Genomic DNA, 20,505 nt, shown 5'->3' on the forward strand with positions numbered 1-20,505 from the left:
TGCCATCATCAGGTCACCATTTTATTCTGAATAATCAGTCTACCTATAAACAAACATTACTTTCCATTACCGATTCATCTGCTGATAATCTTCTCCATCAACTGATGGACTGTTTTGTTTGTAATAGTTTTGAAAACAGTGATAAATGTCGCATTACCCCAATCCCAAAGCGACACCTTCCAAACCAACACTCTTTATCCAAGTACAGGGACACAGCTTGTGATGCACGAGTATACAAAAACAGACTTTAATTAAAATCTTTAATTACCAAAATAAAAAGTTCAACATTCCCAAATACAAAGACCAAACCTTGCACACAAGTACACCCTCTCTAAAGGAAAAGTGCAACCTGCTCCGCTACTGCTCATGATTGCAGGGGGACATCTTCACTGTTAATAGCAGCAATGTTGACTTTGTGTGTGGGGGTGGGCAGCACAGAGCTGGATGCCTTTAAATGAACAGGATGAGGGGAAAAGAAAATCAGGAAACTGATGATGAGGAATAACATAACCGGTGTGTCATACAGGTTGTTGTCATGCTCTGGTTCAAGAGGGACCGATAAGTTCAAGCAAACCAATGCTGATTAAACACATTTTAAACCACTTTACAGGAAAACATAACTCTGTAATAATATCCTAACCCAATCCCAGGGACATTTTCAATAATCTGATATTACACAATTTAAATCAAATGGAAAAAATATAGATATATACATCTCATATGGATCAATATATGCAAATGTACATTAGCAAGTCATTATTTTTCTATATACTTTCTATACCACAGGTGTCAGTAAACTTGTAGCTATATCTTTGAATAGTTAGTTCAATACATTACTCCTACATGAGAGAAAAAATCAACTAAAAACGCATTAAGACACTTCATTCCACTCCCAACAATATACAACAACAAAAATAAAAACATTCAGAGTTTCACATCCACAGTTCAGCTGGAAATCATCAGGGAAGATGGTCAGATGAGTTAGCACCGATTTTTGTCTTTTTGTCTCCACTAACGTCCTGAGACAGGACAGAGGTGACAGCGGAGGTCAGCTATTGCTGTAATGATCATTTAAATGTGTAACGCATTACAGTAAGCGCTTCTATAGCAAAATAAGTGACTATAATGCATCATTAATCATCAGTATCAATCACCAATATCCTCAAATCACAATGGCAGAGCACCTGCTCGAGTAACAACAAGTTTCAAGGGACAGTTCACCCTAAAACACTTTTCCTCTTGTAATGCTATTTAGCCCTCTAGATTGTTTTGGTGTTCGGTGTGAGTTTTAGAGATATCAGCCATAGAGATGTCTGCCTTCTCTCCAATATAATGGGGTAGATTCCTAAACATAAATCTGAAAAACTGAACACCACCATCTCTTTACAGAAATTATGACCAGGTCACTTAGGGGGTGGGCATCTTTTGGCATCTCATGATTCGATCCGATAATTTTTTTCCTCAGTCTAAGACTAGCTTATTTTAGTCCAGATCACCTTTCAACTTCACTGTTCAACTTCATAGAAACCAAAATGCAGTTGCTCATGCTCAATCACTCTCACAAATATTCAATAAGTATTCTAGTTTAGAAGGTAAGCCGTTACAGCTATTCTTATAAATAGTTTTTTTCACATTTCTGATTCTTGACTTTTCTGCAGAAAGAATCACGATGCATCTAAGAATCAATTTATTTCCACACATGATAATACACAGACCTTTTTGTGAGCAGTTTCATGTACTGTAGGAACTACTTTGTTTCTAAAGAACCGCACTCAACAGCCGAATCACCATGCAGAAAGAAGAGTGCAACTAATCGTGGATGAGAGACTAGAGTATAAATCTAAAGGGGGTTGCTGCAAATTATTTATTTGCATGTTGATTTTGACTTGTAAGTTGAAAAATAACCAAACCAAACTAAAGACCAAACAGTGTGGAAATTCTGCAACACAATCATTTATCACCACATAAAGCTAATAATAGACATGTAATATCAACACTAGCTAATGTCAGCTATGTCATAAATGCACCACGCTGTGTTAACACTGCCTCACTTGGGCAACAGCTCAAGATGTGACAGCATTTGATCTCACTTACATCTTTAAGATCTGCCTATATATTGAAATGTCCATGGCATGTCTGTGTCACAAATGTCTGGAGGAGTTCAGTCATAAAATTGTTGAATCAAAATTTGTGAGCTGACATAAATGTAACTGAATGCGTTTAATGGACAGACTTTGTGTTATCAGCAAGAACTGTATTGTTGTCCAAGGAATTGACATAATATTGTATCCTGAGAAAACTTAAGTAAGCAAGTTAACCCCCTAGTCATGATCAACTGTGTTCTTGGTCATGACTTGGTATTGGTCTAGGTGGTCTTGGGCTGCAACACTAGCTCTTTGCTAGCTCTCTGTAACACTAGCAACACAGAACTAGCTAACATGGTGATACAGTTGGTGGGTGTAGTTCGATAGAAATAAAATAGATCCAACATAGAAACTGCTCAATACAAGATCTGCTGATTGTCTTCTGTAACCGAGTCATGATTTCTGGAAAGAGACATAGTTGTTGCGTTTTTAAAACATATTTTTTTGTGGCTATTTGAGCACCACAAGCTGAGTACTATCTATTTTTTTTTTTTGAAGATTATCTTTTGCCTTTATTTTGGATAGGAACAGCTGAAGATATATGACACGCAGCAAATGGGTCACAGGCGGGAATCGAACCAGCGACCGCTGCAGAGCAGCAACAGCCTCAGTACATGGGGCGAATGCTCTACCAAGAGCTATGGGAGCACCCTGAGTACCATCTAGTAAAACTACATTGAAGAGAAGGCAGACATCTCCAAAACTCAGCAACTCACACCAAAAAAAAATCAAGATGGATAAATAGCACAACAGACAAGAGGAAAAATACATGTTTTAGATTTGGGGCTAAACTCTCTCTCGACAGTTGAAAAGAAAACATAAGATCAATGATTTGCAATTAGCTTTTTCCACTGGCCCTAAACAAAGTTAAATCCCTTCCAAAGCCTCATCAGCCAAGCTTAAGTCTGGACAAGTATTCATGTATCAATACACGTGCTACCTCAGCCTTCATTACTGGTCATAGTTTGCAGTGGGTTGTGAGCAGTGGTGCATTAACACACAGTGTGAACAAAGTGCTTTCTGATAAAAACGTGCTGAAGAATCCACAGCCATGCACTGGCCCAACACAGTCCAGGGGAACAAAATGGGTGAGAAGCATAAGGGCATGTATGACCCGTTATTTGGCACCTAGTTCGCTCACCACTCCTCCCTCCTGTGCTGACGGTCAGTGCGTGTCTGTCCTCTGTCTGTGTTACTAAGATATGTAGTCGCTTGCAGCAGTTGTAAAGAGAGGTGAATACTCAGCAGCAGCAGCGCTGAGTGCCAGCTACAGTTTATAGGCAGATCTGAGGGTGATGAGTTGTGTGTTGACAAGACTGCACGTGGCTGAGTGCCACACATTCTTTGCTTTGAAAAACTGTAAGAAAAGCAAAACAGACACTTAGGAATTAACACAGATTAGAGATATGTTTACTTCAGGAACAGGGCTGGGTATCGGTATTATACCAAAATATCTCAGTACCAAGTAGTATTGAAACCTCAAGTCAAACATACCTGTATTCAATCCTTTTTGTACCCAGATTTGAAAAAAAAAAAGACTGTATGGTTTCCTAACAGCCAATCACTGCAAGAATTAATGCAACAGGTGATTGGCCCACTACCACAGCAGCTACAACCCATACAATCTGTGGACTGTGTTTGATGGAGTTGGCAGTTCAGCGTGCCAGAATGCCACCAAAACATTCAAAAGTACGGCTATTATCTACATGGACAATGTAATGTGACATATATCTGTTTCACAACACCATGTCTCTTTACTTTTGTCAACTCTGCAGTAACTTCATGCAGTGCATTTCCATCCTTACGTCTGTTACTTCACATTTCACAGTTAGCTTTTTGTACATTGTCAACATTATTTACTGTTCATTTTGTATGTTGTGGTTTTAATCGTTGTGATCATCATCTCAGTGTCTTGGACAGTTGTTAGCAACGTTAATGAGCCACATCATCAGCACATGGGAGCAGATAGTCTTTAGAGCTTTCTGCCAGAGAGCCCTTTCTGGCAGAACTCCCACTACTTTAATCCAAACCATGCTTCCCCCAAAACCTAAGGGTTTTCTGTCAGAAAGCCTTGCCTTTTCAGTGTAGGCAGGTGTGATGTAGGCACATCTGATTTTCACAGCTTAGCTAATGTTAGGTGGCTCTTATTTTTTAACACTCATTGCTTGAAAGCGTTGCTGAAAATGAAAGCGACTGACATATGCTCTCTTGCAAATTCAAGCTACAGAAGTTGCTGGCGAAGGGGTTTAAACTGTCCGATGTATCCAGTTAACAACTTTCATAATGAACACTAACAAATTAGTCTTGGTGGCGTTTAGTTTGAGTCATCAGTGTAGGATTTTACTCATGTTATTTTGAGTCTGGACAGAAGAATGTCAAGCTGGGGGAAGCAAGTGTGAGAGCTTGTTGCTACAGGACAATGAAGAAGAATGAGAAGCTACTGAGTTTGAGCATAAGGTGAAATCTGTAGTGACTGATGCTCTGAGTTGTCAAGGGAAGTCGGTGACAGAAGTCAGGTATTTATATCCAAGCACCGAGTGCAAAAAAGAGCTACAGCGATCTAGCCAAGCCGTGAAAATTACACAAATGTTCGTGCTATAATGAGCAGTTACATAACATCGCTAATGGTTATCTAAGACACTGAGATAATGATCAGAAAAGAACTTAATACAAAAACAAACTGTAAATACAATTAACAATGTGTACAAAGCTAACTGTGACAATTACAGCATCTACAACCTAATATATGAATGAAAATCCACTAAGTAAAGGTTGGAAGCATAATGTTAGAGTTGTTGACAGGAAGTAAATAGATGTGCAGCTTGGAAAATGGATACACGTTACACTACATTAGGCAAGTAGAGAATACTACAAACCTGTGGCATCTGATAAAAATAAATGCAGAAAATGTGGAAGGGTTGTTTCAGGAATGCATTCATTCACATGATGGGTATCGGATGAAGTAGGAAGAAAATGTATCAGACAAAGTAATGTTACCCTATTGGTAAGAATATTACTTTGAGGGTACTGGTATTGTTATTTTTTGAACGATACCCAGCCCTTTTTGCCTATTTAGGAATGACTCATAGTAGGGTACGATCCTACCTTCTGCCCACTGGTGAAACTGAAGAGTCAATTCTTAAGAAAAAACACATTTCTCATAATATTTCAATGTGCAAATATTGTGAGAATTTAGAGAAATACAAACATGGAACATCCACAAAATCAGTTTTTTGGGGATTCAAAGGTTATGAGCTGCATGGTTGATTTAAGGTACAGTCTCAGTCTGAGCTGCTGCTCTGAAGCACGTGCAGCAGTGTTTCAGTGGTGCATTAGGACTTGAAGACGTGTACAGCCCTCACGACATACTGCCTGCAGATCGGGCATTCGTTCATCCTCTTGCCGCATTTGGTGCAGGTAACCATGTGACCGCACTCAAGGAGAACGCAGTCAATCATAGCGTCCATGCAGATCCTGCAGAGGTTGTCGTCGTGGATCGTCAAAGGACCCTTCTCACCATCTGCAAGACAAGACATGGAGAGGTGACTTGAAATGTTAAGAAACTGCAAAAACAGAATGATATTTGCACTGAGGAGGGACAAAAGGGCAGCAAAAGACTCCGCACACATTCACATCTAACCAGCTGAATTTAGGCTTTATTTCGCAAACCCAGAGATGATGATTGTTGGAACAGTAGAAAGACGAACCAAGATTGTTTTGGTGAGTTTTACTTTGGTTCTGTCGAGTTTGAAAGAAGTGTTTTTTACAATGATAAAATTACGGTTTCTGTAAATGGAGTCTGGTGGCATTGACGATCACAACAGAACAAGGTCTCCCTGAAGGGATCTTTTTCATAATGTTGTCAGACACTTGTAATAACCATCTGAGCCTGCCAGTGGATGTTCTTTGACAGCCCAAGTGCCCATAAGGATTACATTGCAGGCTGTTTCATGGCTGACAGCTGCAGTGGCCTTGCTCAGTACTAGACCAATTTCAAAAATTGTTGTCCTCATCAGTCAGTTAGAGACAATAACATAAGAAAACAGAGTAAAGGTTGAAAAATACCAAAGTTAGCATTTAATAAAACACCTCATCTTATCCACTGTGCCTGATCTTGGAAAGGTCACGCTCACAATCTCCTCAAAAATGTCAATACCTGTTGTGGCTCAATGTCAAGATGTTTCTATGACAACCACACAGTCTTTATCACTGGAATTGTGCTGTAAGAGAGCTGATTTATACATCTAACATACTGCAGTTTGCAGTGTAATTAGCTTCACACACTGAACACATGAATAGATGACTGAGGAGATTGATCTCATGGTGGATCAATGCTCCTGGAGCATGACGAATGAAATATTCAAGTGTCTGTTCTTGAGTTGGATAAATGAACATTCTTTTTCATCTTCAATGAAACGCAGTAAATGTCATTCCACACAGAGGACCACATGTATGATTTTACAAACAGGGAGCTGGAAAAACGAATGAGAATGGGTTCACGCAGAGCACAGATGTGGTGGAGACGCTGTTTGTATGATGGGGAAGCGAGTCACAGATGGTGCGTGTGACCACGGCAACAGTGGCGAGGAATCTATGAGCTGCCTTACCTCCGATGGCACCGTTGCAGATAGGAGGGGAAGGAGGGAAGGCCACCACTTTAGTGTGGGAGGAGTAAACCAAGCAAGAGACATTTTAGTATGAGTTTGAATGAGATAACTCACTTGAATGACCCTGTTCATCATTATTATTATTATTATTATTATTATTATTATTATTATTATTATTATTATTATTATTATTATTGCCTACAGTATGTAATACTTTCAGAAGAAACAGAAATATTAAGGTTCTCTGGTTAAAAAACAGGATGTGGTGTACAATACTGACATCTAGGACAGTTTGTGCCCACAGACGAGTGAGTGACAGCTTACCTGTGGTTACAGTACTGCTCACATTTTCCACTGCAGGAAAAAGAAATTAAAGTTACTTTAGCAACTGATTATAACAGGCTATCCTTTACTCTGTGTTCAGTAGATACAGTCTAGAGTAAATAATTATTTAGGACATTTTTCATAGCTAACAACTAATAAACAAAAGCACACAGTAGTCAAAGAGACAAAGTTGACACCCACATGATTTCCTGTTCTCCTCTGTCTCTCTGTACAGTCTGCTGACACGCTCTACCAGCTCCCACTTCTCACAGCACCCTGAATAGTTGACAAAGTTCCTGGCCAGGATCTCCTTCAGCTGCCTGACAGACAGGCCCTCGATGTCCCTCAAGCTGGAGATGTCTGAGAGAGACGCTCTGGCCCGACGTCGCGTCTGAGGACTGACCTGAAGGAACAGGAGTGGAGACATTAGTGACAAAATAAAATTGGAGGTGGTTGAGATTAACACAACTTCAAGCTACTACAAGGAACCTTCATACTGGGTTGATTTTGGAAGCCCCTGTGGCAGTACTTCCACTGTCATAACAAAAAATATAGATATACTATACAATAACATAAAACACAAAATCTAAAGACAAATCTTCTCCTGCTTCCTTTACTCACTGTGACTTTGCCTGTGAATGAGCTAATGTGAACACAGGCTCATTCATTAAACAGCCAATGTTCTCGCTGATGATCTTGTTTGCTTATGTAGGTCATACAGAGACATGCGTATTACATTGAGACTGTTTCATAACCAGTTAAAAAATCTTTGTAGTATGTTTAATATTTAATTACTTAAGAGGCAGCAATATATAAAACAGATCCAGACATTTGTTTTGCCTGTCTGCTCTCTGTTGCATTTTTATTTTTACTCTGGACTGCAATATTGCAATCAATCATCAAGCCAAATTTGCAATAGAGATTAATATGCAATTGAATGTGCAGGCCTAATACATTATAAAGCATTTTATTGCTGCTCCTCTTGTGCAAAAAGCACATCTGGACTTTTAATTTTAAGTACACTGAGCAATCTGCAACGTGCTGGTGCAGCACAGGAAAGAGCTGTTTCAAAGAGCATGCTCTGCAAAACGTCATGGTCTGGAGAAGGCCAACAAATTGTGTTTCATTGTTTCTTCATTCAGATCAAGTCAAGAAAGTCTCAACATTATCATCTCATTTTCAACTCTTATATTGCTTTCCTTGCACTGGAAAAGTTGCAACACAAAATGATACATACAGCTGTGTCACCAAGTATTTCTACTTATTCTGCAGAATCAACATTCAGCAACAGAAGTGAAATGCATCTGTCAATACTTCACATATGAATGATTTCATGAGGACAGCAGGAAATTGGATGATTCACAGATCACCTCAGGAGTGTGTTCACTGGGGTCCAGGTTAAGGAGAGACACAGATGTGGCATCACCGATATCCTGCAACACAAAAGCAGCAATGACAGACATCAGAGTGCATTACATACAAGGAACATGGCAGTGGACTGAGGATTAGGATTAGACTCTCTACAGACAGCCCATTGATACCTCAGGAACAACGACCTCTCCTACCTTCCATTCATAGAGAAGCTTACTGCTCCCTAAGCAGGCCAAGCACAAGTATTTATAGTGGAGTCTGGCTGCTTTGAGCTGAGCTCCATTTACAGTGTTAGTTGTGCTGGTTCTTATTCTCTCTTTAACTTTTACATCTTCGCTTTCTAACACTTCTTTTATTTGGCTTACAAATGATTGTAAAGTCAACAACAAACCTCACTTTATCACTTTGTTTCTGTCTTTGATGAGAAGTCAAGTGATTTCCATAGATTCATTTGTGGCAGCTCAACAAATAGTTCAAACAGCCTGCAGTGGTGACATGATGTACTAATATCTGCACAAATAATAAAGAACTGTATAAAAACACTAGTGTGGACTGATTTGTGTCTGCAGGCCACTGTTACTGAAAATCCAAACTTTCCCCAGTCAGATTAATTATTTTGCCTGCCAACTAAGTTTTAAAGCCTCCAGAAATTTGGCCTGAAGTTGAGTGTCATTAAACATCCACAAAAATCTGACTGAAAATAGATATTCATAACCATTAGAAAGTCTGGTTTAAAATACAGCTAGCTTGTTTTGCTGACCATTTCTCAAGACTGTATAGGTGGCAGATCATGTTTTGATTGACATCTCCCTCAGGAGTGCTGCCACAGAAGCTAATCAATGTACTGCTGTGGACAGGGTCAGCAACAAAATGTATTTTAGCGACCTAAAAAAATCATTATCAGTTTAAATGCATGCTATATTTAGAATATTGTCACCACTTTACTTTGCTGTTAGGCAGTCATTACCAGCGGGGAACTGAAGCCATTACATCCATCCATCTACATTCAAAGCAACAAGACTCTGTTGACAAAAAAATCATTTTACCTCTACCTACCTTAGAACATGGAAGTTGCAGGTCTACCACTGCCTCAATCAGTTAGTTTGTGTTATTGTGTGACTTTGGTGTTTTAGCATGTTAGTTTGGATCTAAAATAATAATAACTTGCTGTGAGGTACAGGCAGCAGTAGAGCAGTAATTCCTGTGCTGTGAAAGATTAAATTACCATTTTGTCAAAGGAGTTTGGAGAGATATACTGGCTTCAGTTCACTGTTCTTGAGTTGGCTCAGACTTAAAGAGGCAGATAAAACAGGAGCAGACAGGAGAACTGACATGGACATTTTTGTGATTGGTTTACAGAATAATTTCCCTGTTTTTTGTAATAAGCATTAAAGCATAACCACACCCAATTTAAACCCAATATCAGTACAAATGCTTAAATGACAATGAATTTGAAATAAAAATATTTTCTAATACTTTTTTGTTGCTTACTATTATGACTGTAACACCCTAAATATCTTCTATATTGAGCATCTGTATAAAAAATGCCAATCTATCAAATTGTCCCCACAAATCCAGTACCAGTCAGGCCTTCGTTAGTTGGCATGTTTCTGTGCCTCAGCAAATACTTATAAGGATATGGCTGATGTGTGGTGTTATTAAAAAAATCATGCATGGTTTAAGTCCTGACCTGGTTGGTATCAGAGCTATCACTCCTGCTGAGCGGCTCCTCCTGAGAGGCGACGAAGGCAGACAGCTCCGAGGCAGACTGCGTGGTAGAAGGGGTTGGTGTGTACAGGGAGCGCGAGTGGAGGCTGGCGGTGTCTGCGTCGTCCTCTTCCTCAATGCCTTGGTGACAGAGCACCAAGTCCACTAGGTCTTCTTTTTCCCTGCAGGTGTCGGTGGGGATGTTACGGAGCAGCAAGTACTGACGCAGGTCCCTGACTCGTAGGCGCATGAGCCGTGGCCGCTGAAAGGCCGTCGCCTTCAGCAAGTGACATGTGGCACAAATGCGCAGATTCTCCTGAAGTACGGAGCATAGAGAGCAGAAGCTCTTCTTGCAGTCACAGCAAATATACTGTAGAGACAGAGACAGGAAAAACAAGATGGGGCAAATGAGGCAATTCAGGATTTATGTACATATTTTACTGTGTTACTGCCAAAAGAACCCCATAAAGTATGCTGCATTTGACATACAAATGTAGCCAAATGTTCGCATTTGACCCTTATTTCAAAATTGGATTGTTTAAAGTGGACTTGTATGCAGTATTTCAGCCACTTACAAAGGACTACGCAAAAAAAAAAATCAATATCACATTTTCAATTTATCTTGTATTTTAAACATTTTTATCACTTTGTCTCACCATCAGAGAACCTTTTCTGATGTGAAACTGCTAATATATAAGCCAGATAAAGGTGGTTAAAGCAGAATCAATAAGTATATTAACTGATCAAACAACAGTTTTGTAAATAATATATACAGCCTGTGATTATGTACACAGTGTATAGTATTTTATGATGGCTGTTGTATACAATGCATGTGTTTGTTGTGTTTTGTTTCACCTGCTCAGAGACTGGGGATGAACATTAGCTCTGATTAATGCATAAGATTTCAAGTATTGAAGTTTTTGTTTATTATATGTGGTCCCTGTCATTCATGCATAAATAAATATCACCTTCTCCAAACCAACCAAATTCCAAGGGTGAAATCAGTCATTTTACTTTGCAGAGCACAGGAGTTGCTGAGCTACTGCTGCCTCGATCTTTTAGCTCATTGAGTTATTGTGAGGTTTTGGTAAATCCAAATTGTTACACAATAACACACACACGCACTCACAAAAACCACTAATAGCAGTTGACCAGCAGCTTCCGTGTTCTGCAAGTTCAAATGACTGATTTCATCCACGGTTTCCAGAGAGTGATATAATTAGCTTATGTAATGGTGGATTCCCGTTGGAAAAGGCTGTGTGACGACACAGTAAAGCGGTGAAAAATTCTAAATATAGCATACACTTAAAGTGAGATTAATTTTTTTTTTTTAACATGGGAACATGTCTTGCTGCTTGCCCTGTCCACAGCAGTACATTGCTTAGATTTGTGTTGGTATTCCTCTCTGCTTCTCCAAACTGGGGATGCTCCGACCACAATCTACTGTAATCCAAAACTATCCATTTAAAAGGGTGTGAGACATAGACCTTATCTATACCTTTAAAATTGTGAAATGGCATAAAAAATGAGGAAAACAGGATAAGTGGAGAGACAATATTTAACACATTACTGGAGAGCATATGAACACCAATAGACCTTTACAGCATTTTTCAATCACTCGCATCTGCTCTACCTCTGCAGGCACAGGGGCAGGAGGCAGCTCATTTCTTTTAAGTGACAAACATCAAACAGTAATAAATGCAAGACGTGGGACTTGACTGGCACAGTGATCGAGTGAAGCACAGGGTTCAGAGAGAATGAGACCCTGAGAGCCATACATGAACATGAGCGCTCTGAAGATATTACAGAACAAGTATGTTGTCCATCTGTCCCTGCACTCAGACAGAACGGCACGGTGAAATTAACAGCCTCTGGGTGTAAAACAAATTAACTTCAGCCTTTTTCATTCCAACACAGCAAAGTATTGTTTAAGCTCTTTAGAAAACATAGATGGTATTTATAAAACACTTTCATAGGGTAAAAAAACATGGTTGAGCTAATTTAACACTTAACATCAGTTAATATAGACAAATGGGCAAATTTGGTATAAAACAGTTTTAAGATTTGTTTCCAAAAAACTCACAGTTAAAATCGTTGACTGATTTAAGAACTGAATATAGCATTCCCAATACAGACTGTTTTAAAATATCTACAAATTTGGACTGTTGTTTCGTTCACTTATCAATGAAAATGAGTTGCGTTTTGGATTATTTGAAGAACAATTAAAGAATTTTATATTATAGCCAAAGGAGTCCATTCATCTTACCCAATCCTATTGAATAATTTTGTCCACAGAGGCCTCAGAAATCAGCAAAATATATGTGTAAAGAACATGCATTCTGTCTACACTCCAAGTACTAGACAATTTTCCACTGCCAAGTGCAGCACATAATTAGTATTTCTTCCTAAAATATTCATCTAAAAATCCCCCTCTGCTTCTACACATGCACCTTTTCCTTCTCATTAAGTCAGTATCCCAATTAACATGTACTGGCATAATCACACAGAACATCCAGAGAACCCTACCTTCCTCCTGAAGACGGAGAAGGCCTGACCGCAGGCCTTGCATACAAGACTGGGACTCCCTGAGCTGGTGGGCGGGTATGTGGAGTATCCCGCACTGGGGGCAAATCTGAAGGGTCCAGCACCGGCCCCAAACCCTGGCTGCTGGCCTCTGACAGCCCCGGTACCCATGACTTCATTCAGCAGACCACAGCATGAAGCCCACATGGATGAGGCCCCTGCCTGACAGTCACAGAACACCTTCACTTCAGTACTTCCCACCTTCACATTAATCTGGTTGATGTTACTGATGATGATGATGATGATACTAAAAGTTAGGGTTGCTACCCATCCAATATGACAAAAGATAATAAAATGTATTATCTCTTACTAAATTAGTACCCTGTACTAACACATACATACACTGAGGGCTGCAACCAACAATTATTTTCAGTGTCAATTAATCTGTTGATTTTCTCAATTAATCAATTCGTTGTTTGGTCTATAAAATGGCAGAAAATGGTGAAAAATGTCAATTAGTGTTTCCTAAAGCCCAAGATGATATTTTCAAATGTCTTGTTTTGTCTACAACCCAAAGATATTCAGTTAACCATCATAGATGTGTAAAGAAATCAGATATTATTCACATTTAGGAAGCTGGAATCAGTGAATTTTGACTTTCTTTTCTTACAAGAAAAAAAAAAATCCAAATACAACACATAGTAGTCCACCGATATGGATTTTTGAATGGCTGATGCCATGTTTAGAGAGCAGCGTGGCCATCTCGCCGATATATATTGTAAATATAGAAACAAAGAAAAGTTGTATATAATTCCATTATTCCATGCACACCACAATCTAATATACAGGTGTCCATAAAATCTCTTTACAATTTAACAAATCTATTACAAAAGCAAATTAATAGACAAATCTGTGGAAATGATTACAAAATGAAAAGTAGATATTGAAGTTTTTTGCCTCATTTAATACACCTCTATATGGGCAACATTAGTTGCACGAATCACATCAAGATGGTAATCGATTTCTTGCCATGTTTGCTGCTCATCAATGGTGGCAATGGCATCAGTGATCTTTTGCTTCATGTGTGAAGAAAAATATATCAGGTCAAATCAAAATGTTATTATTTATATGTTACAAAATTATTTAATGTCAGAAGCAATGTCATTTAAAAGTATTTTTCTACGCAATATAACATAATAAGTATTTCACACAAATAAATAAAATTGGGTCAGATCTGTTGTCATTTAGGATGGGAGAAACATTAGTATTTAAAAAAGACAAAGCTGATTGAGGAAAATTACTCAATTGTTTCAGGATACATGATTATAGTACAGGGCTCCAAACTAACTTTTTCACTACCTACACAAAACTCACAACAGTGAGCGATAACATCATTCCACAACAGTCGTTCCACGGAAGATGTGTCTACAGCAGGGTGGGAAATTAGCACAAGCAACCAGCCAAATGTTACTAAAATATTTAAGTGGCTAGTAGTGGAGCTGCAACAATTGTTGCTTAATCAGTCAAAAGAAAATGATTTGCCATCTACTGATAACTGATTGTTTCAGTCATTTTTCAAGCAAAAATGTCAAACATTTCTTAAATGTTAGGATTTGCTGCTTTTCTTTGTCATTGATGATAATAAATGAAAGGTCCTTTGGGTGCACACTGTTGGTTGGACAAACAAGCAATTGGAGGACATCACTCTGGGCTCTGGGAAACTGTGATGAGTTTTTTGCATTTCAACATTATGCAGAATAAATGATTTACTGATTAATCATGAAAACCATCAGGAGATTAAACATCGGTGAAGATATTTGTCAATTGCAGCTCTAGCAGGTAGATTTCAGACAAAATAATACGATTAGTAGAAATGATCAATTTTGAATTACAATTTTCATGTTCACTGAAAAAATAACTCAAAATCCATGTTTAATTTCATCTGGAAAACAAGACTGATTTCTTTCACCATGTTAAGAGTAGTAGAGGACTTTGAAACTGTTACACGAACTTGTACATAATATTAACCAGAATACAAGAAATGAAATGTTGGACACTCAAACTGTCATGGAGGAGGACACCCCACTTGATTTGTGTCCCTCAGGCATGGGGTCACTAGCAAAGTGTCCCTTATTTTTCCACACTGCAGGTTGCAAACCCACTAACAGTATATGAAACATGAATGACTGCACGTCTATCCCCATAATTTAAACATATTGTTAGCACAGAAACGAGACCTGCTGTTTAGAGGTCACATGTGAGAGCTGCTTATTATAGATGAGATGACTAAAAAGCTTTTACAACGTTGCCTCCCGTGCAAGTTTCACACAATAAAACACACACAGGAAGAGGAAGCAGCTAGAACTGTCAAAACACAGTGTCACAACACAAGCACACAATTAATCTCAGCTACCTGTGTTAAATGGTTAAATTATGTTAACAATCAGACGTTATTTCGAAAGCAGAAAAACAACATAACAAATCTTAACACAGATTAACATAATTCATTTCATCTTAACCTTACTGTCAGGTCGATGTTCAGTGACAGCTATCATAATTGCTGTTTTGACGGTTTGGCTAACAGGCTAACAGGTAACATAACGTCAGCTCCACCGATACGGAGACATTAGCTAACGTTAGCTAGCTGCTGCTAGCGACAGTCCAAGCAGAGCTAAAATTGGAATAGTTATGTAAAGAAAACTGCACCTTCATTGCAGCTCCGGCGTGTCTACAGGAACAGAACAGACTGACGGTGTAACCATTGCAATATGGAACGTCACTTATTTGGCTGAAGTGCCTGAATGCGTCTTGATTGGGATGAGAGCAACGATCGAGCCCCGAGCACTGATACTGCTGCTGGTCGCCTCTTTTTCTTCTCTCTGGTGCTGCGGCAGCCTGCGCGCAGCGACATTGTAATGCTGCCCTCCACAGGTCAAATGTAGTCATCAACACCAGGCAATAAGTAACCCTTGCTGCGGCGCGCAGAATGGGGCGGGGTCGCATGTGGGCGGGATTGGAAGTCCAATGGGCGGGGCGTTGCCTAAAGTCTAATAAAACTTCCACTAATTAAATGTGTAAAGAGATATAACTCTCCTCAACTAAATATAATGAAAAGTTATATTCAAAACTACATTTCATTGAACACTGTATAAATATATTTTAAACAAACCTTGTTAATTACATACAAGACATAAATCTGTACTAACTAAATATAATGGAAACTTATATTTAAAACAACTTTCCACTAATTAAATGTATTAAGATATAAATCTGCAGTTAACTAAATATAATAAAGCATTGTTACATTGTATTATAAAAGAGCCAACCTTGTAACAGTTGTTGAGAATGTAGTTTTTTTTCCTCTGAGGGGTGAGGGGTAGCTAATTATGTAAACACATGCACACACATACATATATGTGTGTGTGTGTGTGTGTGTGTGTGTGTGTGTGTGTGTGTGTGTGTGTGTGTGTATGTGGTTGACTGTTTGATTTGTAGCTGTGTTTTGTTAGTGCACATTATACATTATCTGGAATTATACAACAAGTCAGATTTTGATTAAATATATAGTTAATGCATTTTGGCTTTGTAGCATATTATATCTCGTCCATCTTGGTGCCATATGCCCACAGCCATTTATAGACCAAGGCTAATGATGAAGAGTTCAGACATAGTGCAACAACTACAGGTCAGACTTTTTCATTTTAGTTTTTGTTATGTGTTCCATCTCCATTCCACTGTGCGTAACTCTCTTTTTACAATATCCATATGGTTAAGGTTAAACTGAGCTTGTTCTTTGAATTTTGAACATAGATATGATGCTTTTAGGACAAAGACTGAGGCTCTACAGTGAATATTTAGTTGTTGTATTTCACACTGAAATTAATCTGGCATGCACCCACCATTCTGATAGGACCATCCACCACAAAATCTGAGCATTTTGTGTGGACAATCCTAAAATAATTTTAAATTCTTGTAATAAAATGCTCATATATGGAAAAATATAATCCATTAATTAATTGTATTTTTGCATAAAACAAGAATGAAAAGCAACAAATTTATGTCTTAACTAATAATCTTAATTTCACAGTTTTTTCACAGTAATGAATGAATTAATATAATGTTGAGATACGTATATCCTGCTTTCCTAGTTTTCTTACCCCTTAAAGTCTAAAGTGAAGAGGCTCTTGTGATCCCCTGTGAAGGCTTGGTGACTCCTAGAGGTTGCCAGACTCCCCAGGTAAGGAACAAGTGACATAATGGTTAATTAGAGTAGTATAACTAGAATTATAATCCCAATTACAAAAAAAGTTGAGATGTTGTGTAAAATTTAAATAAAACAGAAAGCAAAGAAAGAAAGAAAACTTTTCTACCTTTATTAAATTGAAAGTAGTACAAAGACAAGACATAAAATTAAGTGTTTCTGAATTCAAATTTGGAAAAACAACTGTTTTGTTGAGTCACACCACATCCCAGCAGTGGATGATGGAGTAAATGTGATGAGACAGTGAAACACTAGGTGGAGGCACAGAGTCATGATGTGTAGCCTTTCAGTTTCAGCAGCATTTTGTTGTTCCAGCTCCTTCAACAGTTCACCCACAGGGACGCTCCCAGTAAACTGAACAAGGCAACGTCACAGTGGATGCACACGTCAACAGCAGCTCTGTTATTAGCGAAGCCCCCTGGCTGTTTGACAGTCGTCCAATTAGGACTTTGCATGATGAGACGCGCTGATTAAACCAGGGAGGGGGGAATCCTGTAATGTCAACATCTTCACCCACTGATGATAAGAGCTTTAGAAGGAACACAAAAAGCATCAGGGAGACTTTACAAAGCTAAGCCCTCCTGGGAAAAGTGTGCAAACATGACTCACCAGCTGTGCTTGCTGTGCTTTCAATCCACTGGAACACAGACACCACAATTATAAATCCACAGTCCCTCCCAGGATTGATTTATCATCACTACAATATCACTATGAACATTAATTTACAACTGTAAGCATTCATAAGAATATTGATTCCCCTGCAGAATCAATGATTGTGGCCTCAGTCATGTATCAGGCAGGGAAGTAACTAATTAAAACCTAATATGGCCTAATATGCAACATTTTCCTTAAAAACAATGTATTTACCAGTGATTCATGAAAAATAAGGTCATGAAAAATAAATAACATATTTTAGATTTCATATTGTTAGAAAATATTCAGGATTAATTAAAAAAAAAAGTAATCAGAACTAATAAAACAAAGCCATGGGATTTAAATAATTTGTTATTCTTCATTTATGTGACCTAGTTAACAGATGTTACACCATATTTGGTGATCAGTCACATTAATGCCCGAAAGTATATACCATATTAAAATTTGGGCCATGGCATTCTTAAGTTTGGGGATGGCTGGTATATACTAATAAAAACATAATCCCTTTCAATCCTCATTTATGACCCACTAGAAGAGGTGGTGGTGGCTGAATTTGCAAAGACCTTGCCCACTGTCTATTTTTCCTGATTTCTTTATATTTTTTCTGCGGTTGAACCATTTTATCAACCCAAAACATCCATATTTGACATCCTGGGAATGAGACAAAACAACAACACCACAGCGTGTTTACAAACGGCTCAGACTGATTTTACCTACATGCTCATATTAATTTGAATTAATATCACAACCTTTCATATGCATTTTTGTAGCCAATCAGGCTATCAAATCTCAAATGGGCCAATGAAAACTATATATGGATGAGAAGAAAAGAAAACGCTGCAGCAGGCTCAGGTTTGGAGAGGTGACCCTGACTGCTGATCAGAACAATGCAGGATTTGGGAGCAATTTACGCTGATGATTTGGAGAAACAGAGACGAGGGATAAAAATATATTTTGACTGTCGCAATAAAAAATGTCACTGGACTGTGACAATATCCATTGTGATGTCGCATGGTTTATTATTTTATAAAAGAACTGCTTTTCACTTATGCATTGTTTTGTTTTTGTTTTGTTTTGCAGTTGTACACACAAAATTCAAACTTTCGTTGCCTTTCTATAAACTTATTCTTATGCCTGCCACTGAGTTGGATTCTCTCTCTGTGAAATCAGATGAAACAAGTCTGTGTTCACATTTTTCCAGGCAAAGTCACACCGAGTCGTACATTAGCCAGTTGAATTGAAGAAGGAGGAGATTTTTATTTAGATAATTTAATATTTTGACGCACCTTCATTTACTGCCAAAATATTCAATACATGAATTAAGATGACTAGTTGGTGAGTTATTCAGATCATCACAGAAAAAATCATTTTGTTTTTTATTCTCCTGCATGCTGTAAACTTTGCCAGCACTCCTGTGGCAGCGTCTCTCCATCTCCTCCAGCATTGTGCACCTCAGGCAGGAGACTGACAGCTTTTGTTACGGTTACTCTGTGTATTTCTTTCTCTGAAACTTTGTGAAAACACATAAGAAGAACAAGGTGGGATGGTAGACAACATAGTTGCAGCAGATGTAGTGGTGAGCAAGCCCACACAGAGTCTGTGCCACCAACAATTCCACAGATTTTCCACATATTTAAATGAATAGAAATGTTGTTTGTAAAATTCAGAATATTATGAAGCACATTACCATTTACTTATTTGTTAGTGTATATGTTTCTATATATGCTGAGTGGTAACTGTTGGCAAATGAATCATTAATGGTTCACATTGGAAGCCATGTGTGCTACATTTTATGCTGGCTAACTTTTCCAGCAAAAGTTCACACTCTGTTGGTGATAGAAAAAAAAGGCTCTACTAAAAATGACAAAATAATTGTTACACTTACTGACACTTACTGACAGTTCCACCATGAATACATAGAATTAGGCTGCAGGATAAGATGAGGGAGTACTGATGAAACTGAGAGGGGATGTTCCTGCTCTGTTCCAGTCTATATCTGACTACTGTAAGGCTGCAGATCTAATTATGGTATTCATTACAGCTATTGCATTTGGAAGATGATATATCTTTATAAAGCGTGGCTCACAGGTATGCGTTGGCTGCGGTTTTGCTCACAATCCCACCACCACTCTCTCCACAGAGAGTGCCAGACAATAGAAGGGAGGAGTGAATTAGGTCATCTGTACCATCTGTACTTTATTGCTGTGGCTGGTGACTGCTCTCCTAATGGCATCTGCTCAGAGATGGTGTGATTTACAGGTTCACAGACATGCTATAGTCAATGACAACGCGGACACAGACGAGCACTCTCACTGCCTGGCCAGGTCCCTCCCCTGTGGGAAAGCTGTCGACTCCACTTCTGTGGCTGAACTCAACACGCAGAAGGGTAGATTGGCTGGACGATGCCGGCTGCATCTCCTCCTCCTCTTGCACTCGCAAAGGGAGTATGTCTTGGTACTACAGAAGGAGTAGCCAGGGGAATATAAATCGATACGGATGGCAGAGGTTGTCCTCTTGCCCTTTTGATGCTTCTGCGTAAACAGAGAGACACTTTGCAGTCTTGAACTCACACTCAGCACACTCAGTTTTGCACCTTCGTGCTGGTAAACAGCACCCACAGTGAAGACCTTACAGAAAGGCCAAGATAAGGGCATTCTCGGCTGTGTATGTGCATGTCCTGAAACAAAGAGCACAGCCTGAGAGAAGAATGTCTGAGACTGTGTATGACTTAACTTGACATCCCTAAATCTGGTGGATTTTTTAAGAGGCTTGGGGGCCGGTCAGGATTGAGGTCAGCAACCACAAGGTCAGTTAAAATTCCACGCGAGTATATTAAGACATCCATCTGGCACCGCTTGGAGGTACATGAATTTGTGGGAATGTGGACAGATGAGCCAGAAGTTTTTTGAGGGGC

General features: G+C 38.8%; 1 protein-coding gene across 3 annotated transcripts; it reads right to left on the reverse strand.

The window, feature by feature from the left end:
* Positions 1-3,532: 3,532 nt before the first annotated feature.
* On the reverse strand, positions 3,533-15,553 carry LOC146320598 (E3 ubiquitin-protein ligase RNF34-like). 3 transcript variants are annotated; one of them, XM_084728917.1, is made up of 8 exons: positions 15,383-15,553; positions 12,680-12,894; positions 10,137-10,523; positions 8,446-8,508; positions 7,277-7,478; positions 7,076-7,105; positions 6,752-6,799; positions 3,533-5,664 (listed from the first exon to the last, which is right to left on the reverse strand). In XM_084728917.1, exons 2-8 carry the CDS (start codon positions 12,881-12,883, stop codon positions 5,477-5,479), a joined length of 1,122 nt encoding a protein of 373 aa, XP_084585043.1. In that variant the 5' UTR covers positions 12,884-12,894; positions 15,383-15,553; the 3' UTR covers positions 3,533-5,476. The 3 variants fall into 3 exon arrangements, with proteins under 3 accessions (XP_084585043.1, XP_084585042.1, XP_084585044.1); XM_084728916.1 differs by having other exon boundaries at positions 12,680-12,898; XM_084728918.1 differs by lacking the exon at positions 6,752-6,799 and having other exon boundaries at positions 12,680-12,898.
* Between the last annotated feature and the right edge of the window lie 4,952 nt (positions 15,554-20,505).

The sequence above is a fragment of the Lutjanus erythropterus genome, chromosome 10, assembly GCF_056507025.1.
Source record: "Lutjanus erythropterus isolate fLutEry1 chromosome 10, fLutEry1.hap2, whole genome shotgun sequence".
NCBI lineage: Eukaryota > Metazoa > Chordata > Actinopteri > Lutjaniformes > Lutjanidae > Lutjanus > Lutjanus erythropterus.